The following is a 19,389-nucleotide window of genomic DNA, read 5'->3' as shown; positions in this document are numbered from 1 at the left end:
TATGAAATTTTGTTCCCCTACTTACAAGTGGGTTGTCTTCCCATTTGGCTCATCTCCATGATGTTCTCAATATACCTTTAGGTATTTGGGACTGGTTATATATTCGGTCCTGGCTGACTAGGTGACCCATGGTACACGTTCCCTTCCAGCCCACAGGGAGTCACTTTCTGCTAATGCCATTGCCGCATAGCCACCAATACCCATCGGGTAATTTACAGGACCCATCAGTGGCTGTGAGATTAGCTCCATACAATGTTCCATGCTTTACCCAGACAATTTATACATTTCTAAAATAATCCCAGTTCGAGGGGCTGTAGGTTTCTAACTGGGTTCTTGTTCTGGTTTGGCTGCGGCCGGCAACAAAAGTGCCACGCGGCCGCCCCTCCCCCCGCCGGGGTGCGGAGGAGAATGGAAGGAAACAGGCAGAAACTGGTGGGTCGGGATAAGGGCAGTTTAACAGAACAGCAAACAAAGGGAACAGCAACAACAACGATACAGAAAAGAGGAATACACAAAACAAACCAGCAGAACAGAGCCCGCAGAACAGAGCCGCTCTCTCTCCTGGACCGAACCGCTGCTGTGCCCTCCCGAGCCGCGAAAGAGTTCCCGCCCCCCAGCTCCCCCCCCACCAGAACCCAGCATGACGGCACATGGTATGGAATACCCTGCTCTGTTTGGCCAGGTGGGGTCAGCTCCACCCCCCCCCCCCCCCCCCCCCGCTGTGCCCCTTCCTGGAGTCCGGTGAAAATTAACCCTGTCCTCCTGTCCTGGCCAAACCCAGGACAGTTTTGTTACAAAAATCAATATATACCACACCTGTCCCTTTTGGATCCCAAGTTCCCACTTCTACTGTAGTTTTGTTCATCCAATAATCATTCCACCCGTCCCTGCACGTACAATTTTTGTGTGTATGGAAGGGGGGTCGGCACGAACAAGTGTTGGATCTTGCTTTCCGTATGTTGCGGCGCGGGCTCAATGACTTGACCAATATGATCCATAACAGTCAACTTTATTAGCAGAGAATCTGGATTATATAGACAACACTCGGTACAGCACTCGGTTATGATTGGTCACTATTCATAGAGCATCTATTGATAGAACACCTGTTTACCCGCAGCCGGCCTTGGAGCATCTGTTTATACACAGCCAGCCTCTCGATGGGCTTGAGGCCTGTGCTGCTACAGACCGATCAAGTCCATATTCAGAGTGTCTGGGTTGCTCACAATATGTCCCCGTTCTTCCAGAAATCCCACATCCATAGGCAACTATTATTGTTAACCAATATCTGGGTGGTGTTATCTAATATCTGTAGGTCGAATTTTGGCCCAGTCATGTAGCTTGATTTGTTGTAATCGCAGTATCCTCCATCATGTCTTCTCCAGAACTCAGGCCAAGTATTATTGTCACAATTCCAATGAGTAGATCCTACCCCGTATAAAGGGAGCGTCATGTCACCTTTTGGTAAGGCAGTACAAATCAATCCTTAGCTCCCGTGGCATTCCCTATCATCTGAATTGCACTGTAATATAAGTTCTCACTCCAAGTGTTCACTAATAAGCTTAGGCTTAACAAAGTTACTGCCGCAATCGTAGTTTCAAATCATCAGCCTTTTTGACCATCCATCCTGGTTCAGGAGCCTTCTTCACTCGAGAATAATGGATCCAGGCCGGTTGTCCTTGATTCTTCATTGCAGTGAAAGTGGTCAGCAATACCTGGTAAGGTCCATTCCACTCCTCTCTCAGTGGATCACCTGACAAATTCTTAACATAAATCCAGTCTCCAGGGCTAAATGGATGGATGGAGTGACCTAACCCTTTAGCCCTGGTACCCAAAACATTTTTACTAATTTTTTCTAATTATTTTCCTAAGGATATAACATAATTCTGTAGATACTGATTTCCCAACTGGTTCAAATCTTCCCCTTGATATTTAGCCTGATATGGTCTCCCATATAGTATCTCAAAATGGCTCAAATTTTCTTTGGTCCTAGGTTTTACACGTATCCGAAGTAGTGCAATAAGCAATGCTTGATACTAATACAGATTCGCTTCTTGGCATATTTTTGTTGTCTGTTGTTTTATCATGTGGTTCATCTTTTCCACCTGCCCACTGGCTTGTGGTCTGAAGGGTATGTGTAACCGCCAATCAATTCCTAACAGTTTGCTGACCTGTTGCACTACTTCTGCACAAAAATGTGTCCCCCTGTCTGAGGAGATAATTGTCGGTACCCCAAACTGAGGTATTATTTAATTTAATAATACCTTAGTTACTTCCCTTGCTTTATTTGTTCTACAAGGGAATGTTTCTGGCTAACCTGAAAAGGTATCCATAAGTACTAATAACTACCTGTACCCTCCTTTTCTTGGAAGTTCAGAGAAATTAATTTGCCAGTGGTACAAATTTTACATTTACAGGTATCATTCAGTTGTATAATTATTGACAGCCCTTAATCATCAGCCAATTTAACAGAGTGATTCAATGGAATTTGCTACAATCAAAATAGTGACTTAGATTCAAGAATGGCAAGGGTCACCCGAAACTTACAGCAGGGTTGCACACACAGATGAAGGTTAAATCAAATCACACGTACGGACAGACAAATAATTCTGAATCAAATTGCACACAGACAGGTAAATGGTTCTAAACCAAATTGTGCATGCACACACACACACACACAGAGGTTAACATGTGATTAAAATTTCCCTTTTTGTGAGTTTCATGGATTACTCACTTTTGTGCGCCAGCTTTCATAAATGGACAGTTGGTGAACCTTGCGAAATCAGACCTTTCAGTCCTCACAAAATCTACCCTGAGAGGCATCCCACCTCAGGGGGAGATACGGGGTCACACAGCCTGCTGGGGTTGATGCCCAAGCCCCAGAGAGCTCAAAGGGTCTCACCTTCGGATCACTGTTTATAGGAACTTGAGATGATCAGCTTTGGTCAATACTTTCTGTTCTAGCCACAATTCGTGCTGAGTCATTCTGGTAGACAATTCAGGCAGCAGATGGCCTAGGTGTGGCCAGGGGATGCCTGATGCCCAAATCACTGCTCTTGTAATCAAGATAACAGCACAGTGGAGCTTATCCTGATGTGTCATAGTGGCCCCGGGCAGCTGCACCACCACAACCCCCTCCGTATATTCTAATTTGTGTAGCTAATCGAGCATAGAAATTGGATGGGTGCTCTGTCAACCCTTGCTGGCATTCCCTCACTTTATTCAAATTTGTTGATTTTCATCCTACTCGCGCCAGGGATTCTAAAAGTCCATCTCTACATTGTCTTAAGGTGTTCCTCCCTGCTTCTGTATTATGATCCCACCCTGGGTTGGCCATCGGCCACAGTGTTCTCCCAGCGGCTTCTTCAGTCTATCTCTGATTATGCTCCCGGATTCATATACGTTCATTCGGGGTAAACACTGATTCAAATAATTGTTGGATATCTGCCCAAACTGTAATCATTAAATTATTAGGATTGAAAGGACTATGAACAGTACATAAAGTCAGATGTCTAGGAACCTGCCCGGTTCCCACTACAACTTGTTTTAGAGGAGCCTGAGTCTTCAGTGCACTAGGAGAGGCAGGGTCCTCAAAGTTGGGGGGAAATTGAGGGGATTCAGATTCCCCATTTGCCCAACCTTAATTATGCCAGGTGTAATTATTCCTAATTATTCCAGATATACTCATAATCCATCTGTCCTGAGGACTGGTCTTCTAATTGTAGACACAATGGTCATTGTCCACCTTCATCCAGACTGCCCATCTTGGGCCACTGTTGGTCTGCAGTTCCAACAGAGGTCTCCTCAGGCCAGTTGAATTGGCATAACTGTAATGCCCTTTTGTCTCAAGAGGCCATGAGTTCCCTCTGTTTTTGGCCAATTCTTTAGAACTTCTACTGAAGCCAACCCCTTCATTATACTAAGTCTTCCTACCATCATTAACACACTTCTTTTAATGCTCAAAAAGGATTCTTCCACTTACTACCCCCTGTATTCAAGTTCCCAGGTGAACTCACCTTCTTCCCAGAAGTGGAATGATGAATCAGAGGGGAGTATAGTGACATGGTGAATCGGGTGAGTTGGCAGTGTCCCATCTGAGGTGCCAACTGTAAAAGTCAGTTCTTCACCAGCAGAGGAAGAAGACAAGGATGCTTAGTATAGAATTATCAAGGGAACGTATTCTTTTCTTTTAGCTATGTGCATAGCGGTGCTCCAGCCTAATGCATGGAGGACCCTGATACAGAGGAAAGCAGGGTTTATGTACGTTACAATACAGTTGTGTAGACCAATCAAATTACTCATATTAAGGGATGGGCTAATCAGTTACTATTGCTCGCATCATCAATATGTACTTCTCTCATGCAGGTGGTGTGGATGTATGAACAGTGGTGTGTTAATCTTCACTGTTCTAAACCCATGTCCCACGCAGGTGTGTGGGGATTTATACTGGATTCTGGTCTGTTGCTGTTCTGGCTCTGGTTATATGCCTGTTTTTTTTGAAAGGCAAATCTCCTACTATTTTATCGTCACTATAGGGCATTCTCAGCCAGTAAGAGTTAGCTTAGAATCACAGAATCATTAAGGTTGGAAAAGACCTCTAAGATCATCGAGTCCAATCATCAAACTGACACCATCATGCCTACTAAACCATGTCCTGAAGTGTCATATCTACACGTTTTCTTAACACAGCGGCAGGATAACTATGACTTGGTTGCCATCACAGAAACATGGTGGGATGACTCTCACGACTGGAGTGCTGCAATGGATGGCTATAAGCTCTTCAGAAGGGATAGGCGAGGAAAGAGAGGCGGTGTGGTGGCTCTGTATGTTAGGGACTGCTTCGATTGTATAGAGCTCAATGATTGTGATGACAAGGTCGAATGCTTATGGGTAAACATGAGGGGAAAAGCCAACAAGGCAGACATCCTGCTGGGAGTCTGTTATAGACCTCCCAACCAGGATGAAGAGGCAGATGAAGTTTTCTACAAGAGGCTGGCAGAAGTCTCACAATCACTAGCCCTTGTTCTCGTGGGGGACTTTGACTTACCAGACATCTGCTGGAAATACAACACAGCAGAGAGGAAACAGTCTAGGAGGTTCCTGGAGTGTGTGGAAGATAACTTCCTGATGCAGCTGGTAAGTGAGCCTACCAGAGGAGATGCCTCGCTTGACCTGCTGTTTACTAACAGAGAAGGACTGGTGGGAGATGTGGTGGTCGGAGGCCGTCTTGGGTAACCATGAAATGATAGAGTTCTCAATTCTTGGGAAGTAAGGAGAGGGGTCAGCAAAACCACCACCATGGACTTCCGGAGGGCAGACTTTGGCCTGTTCAGGCTGCTGGTTGAGAGGGCCCCCTGGGAGAGAGTCCTGAATGGCAAAGGTTGGACTTGATGATCTTAGAGGTCTTTTCCAACCTTTGATTCTATGATTCTGGACATTGAGTCGTTGACCACTGCCCTCTGGATGCGACCATCCAGACAATTCGTCATCCACCGAACAGTCCACCCATCAACTCCTGTCCTGGGTTTGTCCAGGATAGGGTTAATTTTCACCAGAAGCCGGGAGGGGACACAGCTGGGCTAGGTGACTCAAACTGGCCAAACAGAGCAGGGTATTAGATACCATGTGCTGTCATGCTCTGTTCCAAGTGGTGGAGCTGGCCGGTGGGAAGTTAATCGCAGCTCGGGAGCACGGTGGCCATTGGGCAGTGAGAGTTGCTCTGTGCGTTTCTGTGGGTTGTTTTCTATATTTTTCTTATCAGTATTGTTGTTGTTACTGTTCGCTTTGTTTGCCATTCTGTTAAACTGCCCTTATCCCGACCCACGAGTTTTGCCTTTTTCTTTCTATTCTCCTCCCCATCCCAGCGGGGGGAGGGGCGATAGTGTGATAGTGCGTGGCCCTTTGTTGCCAGCCAGGGCCAAACTGCAGCGAATCTGAATCTCCAATTTAGAGAGAAAGATGTCATGGGGGACCATGTCAAAGGCCTTACAGAAGTCCAGACAGATGACATCCATAGCTCTTCCCTTGTCCACTGATGTAGTTAGGGCAGGACTTGCCCTTAGTGAAGCCATGCTGGCTGCCTCGAATCACCTCCCTGTCCTCCATGTGCCTTAGCATAGCTTCTAGGAGGATCTGTTCCATGATCTTCCCAGGCACAGAGGTGAGGCTGACAGGTCAGTAGTTCCCAGGGTCCTCCTTCCTACCCTTTTTAAAAACGGGCACAATGATCCCCTTCCTCCAGTCACCAGGGACTTCACCTGACTGCCATGACTTTTCAGATATGATGGAGAGTGGCTTGGCTACTCCATCAGCCAATTCCCTCAGGACTCTGGGATGCATCTCGCCAGGTCCCACAGATTTATGTGTGTTGAGGTTCCTCAGGTGGTCACGAGCCCGATCTTCTCTAACAGTGGGAGGGACGTTGATCCTGCAGTCCCTGCCTTGCACTCCATCCACTCGTGAGGTGTGGGAAGAGAGGTTACCTTCTCGTCTGTTGATAATAGGTCACCATTCCTGTTCATCGAGGAGGCTACGCTTTCTTTGACCTTTCTTTTCAAGCTGATATACCTGTAGAAGCCCTTATTATTCTTTGCACCCTTTGCCAGGTTCAGCTCCACTCGTGCCTTGGCCTTCCCGACCCCGTCCCGGCACATCTGGGCAGTGTGCCTATACTCTTCCCAGGGTAACTGTGCATTTCCTTCTTTCCCTTTAGTTTGACCAGCAGGTCTCAACTCAGCCATGCTGATCTCTTCCCTTCCTTGCCTAATTTCTTACACCTGGGGACTGAGAGCTGTTGCGCTCTGTGGAAAGCATCCTTACATATTGTAATCGATGGCCTTGCTGGACTTGTCAAATGCAAGATGAAAGACATGCTCGAACTCAGGCGTCAAGAGCAGAAGAGTTAACAAAGGGAGCAAATAGCTGGTGCTCAGCTCATCAGACAGATGTAAGGGGGGTAGCCCATCACTGTAAACCAAGTGATCTGTGGGGCATGGCAGAGGCCGCGCAGCCAGAGGTTGCTTCCGATAAAGAACAGATGGCCCCCGGATGCGCATACCAAGATGCCCGCTCTGAAGGAGTGTCAAACTGCTGAGTTCCGCTTCTGAGGACACAACATTCCATGCCAAGAGACAATCGATACACAATAATTGACTTAGTCCCACCTCGCCAAAAGATTTCCAAAGATATAAAAATTGGCACTTGAAAACTCTCTTTGGGAGGAGGAGCCAAGCGAGAACTTCACCTGACGGACCGGTCGACGGGCCTGAACCTCTCTTCCCCCCCCAAGAAGGGACGCCTTTTTGGTAGGAGTCGCGCCTCTGACTTTGTCAGACGTATCCCCAGGAACACATTGTTAACTAAAGCACTAAGCCATTACTTTGAGCTCAACTTTTGTAGACAGTGCATTTATCAACGGCAATCCCGAATCTGTGATAGCTGTCGCTTGAATAAATTACCTATTGTTTCAACTTTGTGAAACTGTTTCAGTGAAAGTCCTTGGAAGGGCTCTGACAGGCAAGTTGAATCTGAGAAGTGGCTACACAATTAATCCTTTAGACACAAACCGTTGACCAAGTCTGGGACTAGGAGTAGATCCAGCCGCACCTAGACTCCTCTCTGAGAGAGAGTTTAAAACACAAGGGGTCTGCTCTGAACCTCGTGACTCAATGGGAGGGCCTTCCTTTTGCCGCTTATCAGACTCCCCTTACCCCCTTTTAACGCAACAGTAAAAAATTGGCATAGTTGGCAGGATTGCCATGGATAAACTGCTACAAAAAATAGAAGTGTGCACCTTCACAAGCAGGAATTGCATGGGCCCAGAAATTCTGGAAAGATGAGGATAAAGTGGTAGAATGGATAAAACAATGTCTAAGTGAGCAAAAGATCAAAAACACTAAAGGCAAAAAAATTTATTTGTGCTGTATTAGGGGCTTGCCTATCTTGCGCGCAGAAAGAAATTAAACAGTCCCTACTGCCAAAAAAAAATTGCAGATGTAGAATATGCTGCACTAAAATCAGAAAATGAAGTATTAAAAATATCACTGACTTTTGAAAAGGAAAGTCAAAAGAAATTTGAGACACAAATCGATTCCCTAAAAGGTGAAATCGGTTACCTTTAATTGCAATTGTTTTGGGCCAATAGGCGAGAAAAACATTTAGAAGAAAAATTAAATCTCACATTAAACCAGATACCACCCTCGGTCTCAGCTAAATAAATCCATAAATTAATACAGTATGCAGATCCCGAGACGTGGGGTGGAGATGTCTGGGACAGTGATGACTGTGATGAACTGGAGGAAAATTCTGATTATAATTTGGCCCCAGAACCTATACCTATTCGGCCATTGATTAAAACAGAAACCACCGATGAGGGTGGAGACCAGGCTCATACTACTGTACGAACCATCCCATGGTCTCCTGCTGAATTGGCAAAATTGCAGGAAAAATATTCCAGGCATCCAGAGGAATCCGAGATGGAATATGTATGTCGAGTCTCCCTTACTGGGGGAGACCAAATCCTCTTAAATGAGGAAGAAGCAGGAGGCTACTGGGGTCCTGGAGTATTTCTAACTACCACTCTGGGTAATCATAATTACTCATTAACTATGTGAGCTGCTTATTGGGCTGGCGGCATAGACCTGCAAGACAGAGGAGAACCTCCTGTTATAAAAACCTCAGGGTTCTCTGATTTGGTGACATCTGTACAAAAGGCTGCCTGCATACAAGCAATGCACGAGCGGGATATGTTAATAAGATCCCCAATGTTAGCCCCTATAGGTCCAGCAAGATTAACTCCATCGATCCGCAGCCTCCCCGACAGTTTAAAAACATATGTGGCCAATGTACAAGATCGACTTCAAGTCACTCTACCCAGACAAGGCCGACGCCCACATCGAGGGCAAGATCAGGATCAGGACCAAGATCAAAATCAAGTAATCACTTGGAGTGAATTTGTACAAGATATAGTAAACTACGGGCGCAGGATGGGACAGGATGGATCGGATCCTCCCAGTTGTCTGATCCGCCACCTCAGTGAGTTTGCCAGATTCATAGCCCTAAGGCTAAGCCCGAATGCAAATTAAAATTTGATAAGGAGCCTAACGAGCTCTGGCATAAAGCTTGAGCTATGGGAGTGGCACGGCATCTACTGATTGGTATATCCACGACTGACCTCAAAATTCTGGTACAGTCATTAAGCCATAAATTTAATTCAGCAAAGAAAGGTCAGCCAGCAGAAAACAAAAGAACTCCTCGCTACACCATCTTCCCCACAGCAGGAGCTAATTGATTTAACAGACACCCAGGCAAAAAACGCACATTCCTGGGGAGGGCTGTGAGCCTCCTTCCCCAGTGGGTACTAGCTATACAGTGGATCTCTGATATACCTCCCGAACCTGTCATTGCAATTCCGGTGGGACCAAAGAAAGTTTTTGTAAATTTCCTCATTGATACAGGTGCTCAAATTTCAGTAATCACCAAGGAGACCGCAACATACTTAACTGTAAAATCTGGTCACCGTAAAGTAAAATTTACAGGCATTGATGGAGTCATAAGGCAATGCCCTACAGCAAAAATTAACTTGTGGCTCCAAGGAGAGCAAAGATTTACCTGCACTGAAATATTGGTCAGTGCTGCTAACACTAATATTTTAGAATTTGATTTATTGTATGGCAGAGAGGGGAAATTCCCTGATGGTTCAGTTTGGAGTTTTGTCAGGCAAGAAATTAAACAGAATGAGCCTAAAAAAATAAATTTATTAGAAATGCCCATATCTTTACCACCATCAAAAATTACAAACACAGATCAGTACACCTTACCAGCAGCTGCACAATCGGGTATTGACAGTGTAACCAAGGTGATGAAATCAGTTGACCATAAACATGAACAATGCTGCTATTTTCCTGATACAGCCCGACCCACCTGGACATTAGGTCTGGGAACAGAGGGTCCAGTCTCTAGGTAACCATTAATGCTAACAATGGTAGGTAATTGCGTTTCTGTCAAGAGAAATGATGGAGTGTGGTTCTGTGAAGCGGACTGAAGAAACTGACCAGGACTGCCAAGCTTGCGAACCTAATAGGTAAAAGGTAATTCCGGCAGGGGGAGATCGCGACCACCGACTCACTGGCCCCCTACTCAAGTAATACCACCTACTCAAAAAGAAACAATAGAAGAGGGTGACTGAGTCTGCACAACCATTTACGTAGGAAGCGAGAAAAGTTTACACCAATCGCCAAAGAGAATAATATTGAATATGCATGAATAAAATAAATATGTATATTTTTGATCTATATAAACTGCACGGAAAAGGTATGAGGTATGCATGTTCGGTGGAATTATCCCCCGTGCATCCAGCGCTGCAATAAAGAATGCCTTCCTTTTAACACTACATTGGTGTTACGAGGTTTTATTCCCGGATTTTTGGTGACAACAGGGTGGTAAAAGACTTACAAAATCGAGGCATCATCACTCGTATACACTCACCTTATAATTCCCCTGTTCGGCCAGTAAAAAATCCGAACGGGCAGTGGAGGCTCACAATTGATTACAGGCGATTAAATGCCAACACTGCACCTTTAACTGCAGCTGCACCTAGCATTGCAGAATTGGTAACCCAAATACAGGGAGCCTCTCACACATGGGTGGCAGCTTTAGATACGTAAAATGAGGCCACACTGGCCAGGCCAGACCGAGCTGATTTGTATTGGGAAGGCATAGTCCGAGGATGGCCTGTGTCAACAAAACTGTGTGAACAAGTGGTAACTGCCTGTTCCCAATGTCGCCTGCGACTTAACAAAGATCATCCAAGTAAGGCACCTCCCATGCACATCCGAAATAAAAAAACACTGTGGCACACCTGGCAAATTGATTACATAGGTCCATTGCAACCCTCACGGGGTAAAAAACATATATTAGTAGGGGTGGAAGTTGTTTCAGGAATTACCATGGCAACGGCTGTCCTGTCTGCAACTGGAGACAGCACAGTTTACAGCCTGAAGGAATGGTTCAGTACCCTCCTCCTTCCTGAGGAGATTCAAAGTGACAACGGATCACACTTTACAGCCGCAGTGGTACAAGACTGGGCAAAAGAAGAAGCAATTCGGTGGGTATTCCATACTCCGTATTACCCCCAAGCAAACAGTATTGTTGAGCGAACAAACGGGTTAGTTAAACGATTTGCTAAAACCCATGAAACTGGGTGGCATCTACGATTATACAATGACATCTATCAATTAAATAATAGATGGAGCAGAGACGGCTGTCCCAAAATGAAAGCATTCTCTGCTTCTGCCACAACTCTGGTGCCAAAGGCAGATGTAAAACCAAAACACCCTACTGGCTTTTATGCAGGCCAGTCAGTGCTGATGTGGGAAATTGACGTTTAGTTCAACTTTGCTATAGCTTTAGTTTAATTTTGTTATACAGCTCTGAAGCTATGTTAAGGTAAGAGTTTAACACTGTCATTTAGTTTAGTTCTGTTCTTTGTAACCTTGCTAACAAGGACTGCTGTGAGCTCAAATGTTGCTAACAAGGACTGCTTACGAGACAGAGGAAGAAAAACAAGGACTGATAAGGACTGATAACCAGAACTTTGCTGTCTGTAAGAAGCAACTCTCTAGCTGAAACTGGTTCTATGGTTTGGGACTCAGCCAACACAGACAACTCAGGAATTTTTGAGCCAAAGGTGAAAGCACACAGCGAGGAAGGCTACGAGCCTTCATCCAAAAGACCCCCACAGACGACCACCAGATGACACTGCGCAAGCAGTAAAGAGGGGCAGAGTATGATAATGAATTCCTAGAAATAATTATAATAACCACGCCTATTCCTAGAAATAATTACAATAGTCCAGCCTACTTAGATAAGCTTTGCAATAAATAGGTGCATGCTTTGTGACTCGGTGTGCAAGTTAGGAGGAGCGATCTCCCTTGCACCCGGAGCCATAATAAACATGCCTGCTTTATAACTCTCTGTGAGTTGTGGAGTTCGTTTCCACACGTCAATTTGGCGACCCAGGTGGGACCCTCTCCGTCCAGCTGCAGGATCTGCTGAGGACGGGACTCCTCTGGGCGCCCCCGAGATTTCTCGGGAGGACTCCCTTACTCACTCAGATCAATGTGGGTACAGACAAGGACCATCACTAGCGGACCAGGTATGTTTATACTGTAAGGGGATACCTGTAAGTCGTGAGGAGACGTCCCACGCGAGGTAAAGAGCATTGGTGCTCGCCCCTGGGGTTGGGGGTTTGAGGTCCCCATAAGGTGGTGGTGGGGGTAAGTCTTGTAAGTCTTGTACCCCGACTAATGGTAACTTGGGTTCTCCTGACTGTGGTAGCAGGAGTTATATTTGCTATTGCCATGGTTATTGTTATATGCTGTAAAAATCTGGTACCGTGTGTTGTGTGAAGGATCATACCATCTAACACTATTATAACACCTAATAATAAGGCCTTGATGTTTGTATGAAGTGCCGGGCTAGCCCCAGAATGTATGTGTATTATTGTGCTATTATTGTGTGTTAAAAGTGAATGAGTGATTGGGCGAGTGAGATGCAGCCTGGCTGCAAAGTGAGTGTGGAGTTCTGATCCATCGTTCCTTGTACTCCTCGAGGAGAGCGGCCACAGATGAACGAAGCATATGGCAGACTGTGAAACAGTGTTACTTGAATCAAGTATTAACCCTTGGTGTCCTGTACACGGGGATTTTTCATGTAACCCGATTTTCACGTGTTTTGATTGTGAGAAAAATGTCTGGGTACGATTTAGAGATGATTATCAGTATACACGATGTGGAAATTGGTCTGACTTGGATAGGATTGATCGCTCAGGCGAGCTTTAGCAAGCAATTTGCGGGAATTTAGGAAATATTAAAAATCAGTGAAATTTGGGCAATAAAAGTATAGCTACAGAATTATTGTTATTACATGGGAAGGGACACAGGACAGAGTAGCACTGTGGTCCCTCAATGTGGAGCTCGTACTAGCTCCTGTCCACTTTGTCACTGCTGTCGCCTATTTGTTCGCACTCGTGTTCAAAGTGTTGGAAGTACATTATTTTTGTCAAATGGAAGACAGGAGTTTTATGTTAATAATTGTCTTGAATTTAGGTGTATTTTCTGTGGGGCGAGTACACCTCTGCACCTTCTGCCTTGGATAAGGTATTACTGCTGTCGGTTTAATCAGACTGTATTCCTTAACTAGCAAGGGAGGAGGGCAGGGAAAGTTCCTGCAGGATACACTAGGAGAGCAAAACATTAAATGAATAATGGGAGGCAAACAAAGTGAAGAGACAGTGAAAAAGAGCCCTTTAGGCTGTATTTTGGCTCACTGGAAGGATATAGGAGGACCACCAGGTGGGAGTGTGAACAAAAGGACCTTAATAAAGTATTGTAATCAGTGGTGGCTTTGGTATAAATTAGATTATGAGGAAAATATCCCTCTAATGGAACACTGAATTATAATACTTTGTTGCAATTGATGTTATTTTTGAGAAGAAAAAAGAAGGGGGATAAGGTTTCGTATGCAGCCGGTAACTATTTCTTGGTGCTCAAAGTATAGAAGTTTGGTTAAGAGTTGGAGCTGTTGGTGTTAAAAGGATTTGTTCAAGTGCAAATTTGGTTTGTCGTACGTTGATCGAGGGACAGAGAGGTGGACGTGGTAAATAATGGGGATTTCACAGAGCAGAGAAATACGTAAGAAAAGTCCTTTGGGCTGTATTTTGTATAAAATGAGGAAGAGGGAAAAAGGAAGTTGAAAGGATGTTGCTCAGCGTGTAGTATAGGGCAGAGATGTACTAAGTTGGATAAAATGAAGGATCCCGGAGGGATCATGTATCTGACCTGCTAGAACATTATTCATTGGGCAGTCAGCAAGTGATGCAGAAACGGAGAGCGGCAGACAGCAGGAATTTGGAAAATTTACTAGACGAAGCATGGAGAGTGTTTAGTAACAGGGAGGAGGAGGATCAAAAGAAAAATAAGCAGATGTTAGCAACAGCGTTACAAGAAAGTAAAAGAAGCGGATGTTAGTAGCGGTGTTACAAGACAATGAAGGATTCAGAAGTGAAGGACCTGAGAGGCCCTTGGAAAGAAACCAATGTGCGTGTTGTAGGCAGAGGGGACATTAGAAAAATGAGTGTCCAGAAAGACAGAGAAGGAGGAAAAGGATACAGGCCCACATCAAGGAGGATTGAAAGGGACCTGGGGAATCTTCCCTAGCGGATCCACTGGTTGTATTAAAGCTAAGGAAACGGCAACAGGGCATGGAATTTCTAGTTGATACTGGGGCAACATTCTCCGCTTTAAATGAAGCTTTGACACCCGTGGATGATGACTTTGTAATGGTAAGGGGAGCAACTGGACAAAGTGAAAAGGCGTACTTTCTAAAACCTCTTGAATTCAAATTAGGGAAACAATTGGGGGTACACAAATTTTTATATATGCCTAATTCGCCAAGACCTCTATTAGGATGAGATTTATTGGAACAATTAAAGGCAGAAATAAGATTTGACAAAGGGAAAGTAGAACTCCAAGTGGGAAGTGACTAACTAATTGAAATTTTGAGTTTGGCCCTCATAAATACCCCTGTTGGCTCAGGAGTACCTGAGGAAGTCCAGAACCAGGTATACCTGGGAGTATGGGCTGCAGAGACACCAGGAAAAGCGAAAAATGCCTCTCCAATAATAGTCAAACTTAAGCAAGGAACACGGCCTGTAAGGATTAGACAATACCCCCTTAGAATGGAAGACAGGGAAGGAATTCGACCAGTGATCAGCCAGTTCATCAAATATGGGGTATTAATAGAGTGTGAATCAGAATATAACACTCCCATTTTACCGATTAAAAAGCCGGATGATAGTTATTGAATAGTACAGGATCTCAGGGCTATCAATAGAATTGTTGAGGATCTGCACCCTGTCCTGGCAAACCCATACACATTATTAACCAAATTGATACCTGAATTAGCCTGGTTTACCATCCTGGACTTGAAAGACACCTTCTTTTGCCTCCCATTAAGTCCAGAAAGCCAGCTGTTGTTTGCATTTAAATGGGAAAACCCAGACTCCGGAAGGAAGACACAGCTGACATGGGCTGTGTTACCCCAGGGGTTTAAGAACAGCCCCACTCTTTTTGGAAATCAATTAGCTAAAGACTTGGAACAATGGGAGTGACCCCATGGAGCAGGAACAATATTACAGTATGTAGATGATCTATTAATAGCCACCGAGACGAAAGAACTTTGTATAATATGGACAAGCAGTCTGCTAAATTTCCTTGGACTTAACGGCTATCGAGTTTCTCCACAGAAAGCCCAAATAGCTCAACAGCAAGTAACCTACCTCGAGTATGAGATAGCTGCGGGCCAACAAACACTGGGAACAACAAGGAAGGAGGCCATCTGTCAGACCCCTCGACCACAGACAGCTAAAGAGCTCCGCACGTTCCTGGGAATGACAGGATGGTGTCACCTATGGATATATAATTACAGACTCTTGGTAAAACCACTCTATGAACTATTAAAATATGATAAAAAACTCCTCATCTGAAATGAGGAAGCAGAAAGAGCATTCCAACAGCTGAAGAAAAAGCTGATGGACACCCCTGCTTTGGGACTGCCAGACACTACTAAGCCCTTCTGGCTGTTCTCTCATGAAAAGCAGGGAATAGCCCTAGAAATCCTAACCCAAAATCTGGGACCGTATCGGAGGGCAGTGGCATACTTCTCTAAACAACTTGATGAAGTAAGCAAAGGATGGCCTAGCTGCCTGTGGGCAGTAGCAGCGGTAGTGCTGAATATTCAAGAAGCACGTAAATTTACACTAGGCCAAAAGATTACAGTACTGGTATCTCATACCGTATCAGCAGTATTAGAGGTGAAGGGAGGACACTGGCTGTCACCACAAAGGTTTCTTAAATATCAAGCTATCCTGGTAAAGCAGGATGATGTGGAAATAGTGGTTACTAACATTTTCAATCCAGCATCTTTCCTCAGCGGGACCACAGGGGAACCAGTATCGCATGATTGCTTGGAAACGATTGAAGCAGTCTATTCTAGCCAACCTGACCTAGAAGAGAAGTCTCTGGAGGATGCTGAAGGTTCCTGGTACACTGATGGAAGCAGCTTCGTTCGAAAAGGAGTCCACAAGGCGGTACACGGTAACCACTACAGATCAGGTAATAGAGTCGAAAGCCCTTGCCCCAAACACCTCAGCTCAAAAGGCAGAAATAATAGCCTTAACTCAAGCATTAGAACTAGCTAAAGGCAAGAAAATGAATATCTGGATGGACTCTAAATACCCCTTTGGGGTAGTCCATGCTCATGGAGCTGTGTGGAAAGAGAGAGGACTCCTGTCTACCCAAGGAAAACATATAAAACATGCCGAAGAAATTCTTAAGCTCCTGGAAGCAGTGCAGCTGCCCGAGAAAGTGGCTATCATGCATTGTAAAGCTCATCAGAAAGGAGACAACACTCAGGAACTGGGCAACGCCATGGCAGCCCGTGAGGCTAAAAGAGCAGCAGAGAAGAGTTAATTGGGGGTGCAGTCTTTAGTCCCAGATGGTAAAATACAAATTGATTGTGAACCCAAGTATTCTAAAGAAGATCAAAAATTAACTGAAGACCTAGGGGGAAAAACAGAGAAAGGTAGGTGGGCAGAGACCCCACAAGGTAAAATAATAATACCATTTGCATTGTTATGGGCCGTAGTTATGGCAGAATATAGAAAATCTCACTGGGGAACAGAGGCCCTGTATAAATATTTGAATCGGCTGATAGTCGCCCAAAATCTATACACTACTATCAAGCAGGGAACACAACAATGCGAGGTTTGTTTGCAGAGTAACCCCAAGACAAGACCTAAAGCCCAACTAGGACAAATCGGGAAAGGAAATTACCCGGGACAGCAGTGGCAAATTGATTTCTCAGAACTGCCAAGAAAAGGGGGGTTTCGATACCTGCTAGTCTTGACGGATGCCTTTTCAGGATGGCCAGAAGCATTCCCTTGTCGAACTAATAAAGCTAGGGAAGTAACCAAGGTACTACTGCAAGAAATAATACCGAGATTTGGGGTTCCTGCAGTAATCTCATCAGACAGAGGGTCACATTTTATTGCCAAGGTCATTCAACAAGTTAGTAAACTTTTGGGAATAGATTGGCAATTACATACCCCATATAGTCCGCAGTCAAGCGGTCAAGTGGAAAAGATGAACCACCTCATTAAACTGCAAATTGTAAAATTGGGTCAGGAGGCTAACCTGTCTTGGCCCCAATCATTGCCATTAGCACTCCTGAGAATTAGAACCAAACTCAGAACCAAAGAAGGACTAAGTGCTTTCGAAATAATATATGGGAGGCCCTACATGGTACAGGCAGGAACATCAACTCAAGTTGGGGATGAGGTATTAACTGGCTACATAATAAACCTGCAGAAGCAGCTTCGAGAAGTAGAGAAGCTGGTCTTAGGAACTAGAGCCCGAGGTCTTGATGGGCCTGTACATAATATTGAACCTGGTGATTATGTATATATCATCTCTTTTAGATTCTCCACTAGAACCGAAATGGGAAGGACCGTTCCAAGTGCTGCTGACATCCCACACAGCAGTCAAGATTAAGGAGCAGACATCCTGGATCCATCATACAAGGGTGAAGAAAGCTCCTCAGCAGCAATGGAAAACAACATCCGCTGGACCCCTGAAGCTCCACATCCAAAGACGCTAATATGGACTAACCAAGCTAAGCTAAAAATCTTTGCAATAATGTGGGTGGCAACTGTGCTGAAACCCATGGGAGTTGGTACTTGGAAATGGCCTTGGTCAAGGGCCTATTTTGGACATATAGGAATTATAGGAAAAGACTTATCAGGAACGAATTTAGCACCTGTCATAATATATGACAACAGGAAATTGCTTATGACAGTGGCAAATATTTTGCCAAAACCCTTAAAGAGGGTAACCTTATAGCAAAAGAATTTGCAAAAGATGAAAGAAAAGGGGGGACTTGATGTGGGAAATTGACGTTTAGTTCAACTTTGCTATAGCTTTAGTTTAATTTTGTTATACAGCTCTGAAGCTATGTTAAGGTAAGAGTTTAACACTGTCATTTAGTTTAGTTCTGTTCTTTGTAACCTTGCTAACAAGGACTGCCGTGAGCTCAAATGTTGCTAACAAGGACTGCTTACGAGACAAACGAAGAGAAACAAGGACTGATAAGGACTGATAACCAGAACTTTGCTGTCTGTAAGAAGCAACTCTCTAGCTGAAACTGGTTCTATGGTTTGGGACTCAGCCAACACAGACAACTCAGGAATTTTTGAGCCAAAGGTGAAAGCACACAGCGAGGAAGGCTACGAGCCTTCATCCAAAAGACCCCCACAGACGACCACCAGATGACACTGCGCAAGCAGTAAAGAGGGGCAGAGTATGATAATGAATTCCTAGAAATAATTATAATAATCACGCCTATTCCTAGAAATAATTACAATAGTCTGTGGGATATTTGGAGAACCACAGCCGTGTGATGAGCCCTCCAGATACTCTGAGCCTGACTCTTGATAGCCTGTAAAGGAGCAGGCCTCAAGGTCACAGGCAAGGACGACTGCGGTCTGAAGCCTGTTACAACACGAAGAAATGGGGAACTAAAAGGCCTGCATTAACCGCAAGAAGCAAGACAGACAGAATCTTGAGGAGGAGTTTGATGCGCGTGGCTGATAACGTCACATGAATCAGAGACTGAGAAGTACGAGTGAACGGCATGTGGACAGTGTATACATCAAATCACATTAGAGCTATCGCGTGGCAAGGAAGTAATTTGTCTATATAAACACGTGTTTGTAGTGCAATAAACTGGCTTTGTCTGATCATATTGATCGTATGATGAGTCCTCGATCCCGACGTGACAATAGTCCAGCCTACTTAGATAAACTTTGTAATAAATAGGTGCATGCTTTGTGACTCGGTGTGCAAGTTAGGAGGAGCGATCCCCCTTGCACCCAGTGCCGCAATAAACATACCTGCTTTATAACTCTCTGTGAGTTGTGGAGTTTGATTCCGCATGTCAATAGCTGGGAATGACTTCATGCTGAATGTTCAGCTTTGGAAATTGTTTTTATGCTTTGTTCAAAGTGCTAAGACATTTAAAGCCCAGATGATCTTTGTTCTTTTTGGGAGCATGTATTATCTCTTTACAGTATTTCTTCATATAAGAGAGTTATTAAATTCTCAAACTATAAAAGTCTCAAATTACTACTTACTCTACTTTTTCTCCCCTTAACAGTTTTATAAATTTTGTTAGCTATCTTTTTATACTATCTTTGAGGAATACCATCCAGCTGAGTGGGCTTTAAACTAGGATTGATGGGGGAAGGGGACACCATCAGGAGAGCTGAAGGTAAGCCAA

The 19,389-nt window shown here is 44.6% G+C and overlaps 1 protein-coding gene across 2 annotated transcripts; it reads left to right on the top strand.

Moving 5' to 3' along the window:
- The first annotated feature begins 11,920 nt into the window (after positions 1-11,920).
- On the top strand, positions 11,921-18,962 carry LOC142365673 (uncharacterized). 2 transcript variants are annotated; one of them, XR_012766539.1, is made up of 2 exons: positions 11,921-12,151; positions 17,534-18,962. XR_012766539.1 is itself a non-coding variant. In XM_075446716.1 (2 exons), exons 1-2 carry the CDS (start codon positions 15,587-15,589, stop codon positions 17,710-17,712), a joined length of 744 nt encoding a protein of 247 aa, XP_075302831.1. In that variant the 5' UTR covers positions 11,921-15,586; the 3' UTR covers positions 17,713-18,962. The 2 variants fall into 2 exon arrangements, 1 of the variants encoding a protein (XP_075302831.1); XM_075446716.1 differs by having other exon boundaries at positions 11,921-16,151.
- Positions 18,963-19,389: the final 427 nt, after the last annotated feature.

This window comes from Opisthocomus hoazin, chromosome W (genome assembly GCF_030867145.1).
Source record: "Opisthocomus hoazin isolate bOpiHoa1 chromosome W, bOpiHoa1.hap1, whole genome shotgun sequence".
Lineage (NCBI taxonomy): Eukaryota > Metazoa > Chordata > Aves > Opisthocomiformes > Opisthocomidae > Opisthocomus > Opisthocomus hoazin.
This window is presented reverse-complemented; position numbering and strand designations above follow the sequence as displayed.

Bases quoted from the DNA above. Each gene is read 5' to 3' on its own strand.
- LOC142365673 (XM_075446716.1), top strand. From the start codon at position 15,587: ATGGACACCCCTGCTTTGGGACTGCCAGACACTACTAAGCCCTTCTGG. The intron at 16,152-17,533 runs GTAACCACTACA...CATCTCTTTTAG, and splicing joins AGTCCACAAGGCGGTACACG to ATTCTCCACTAGAACCGAAA.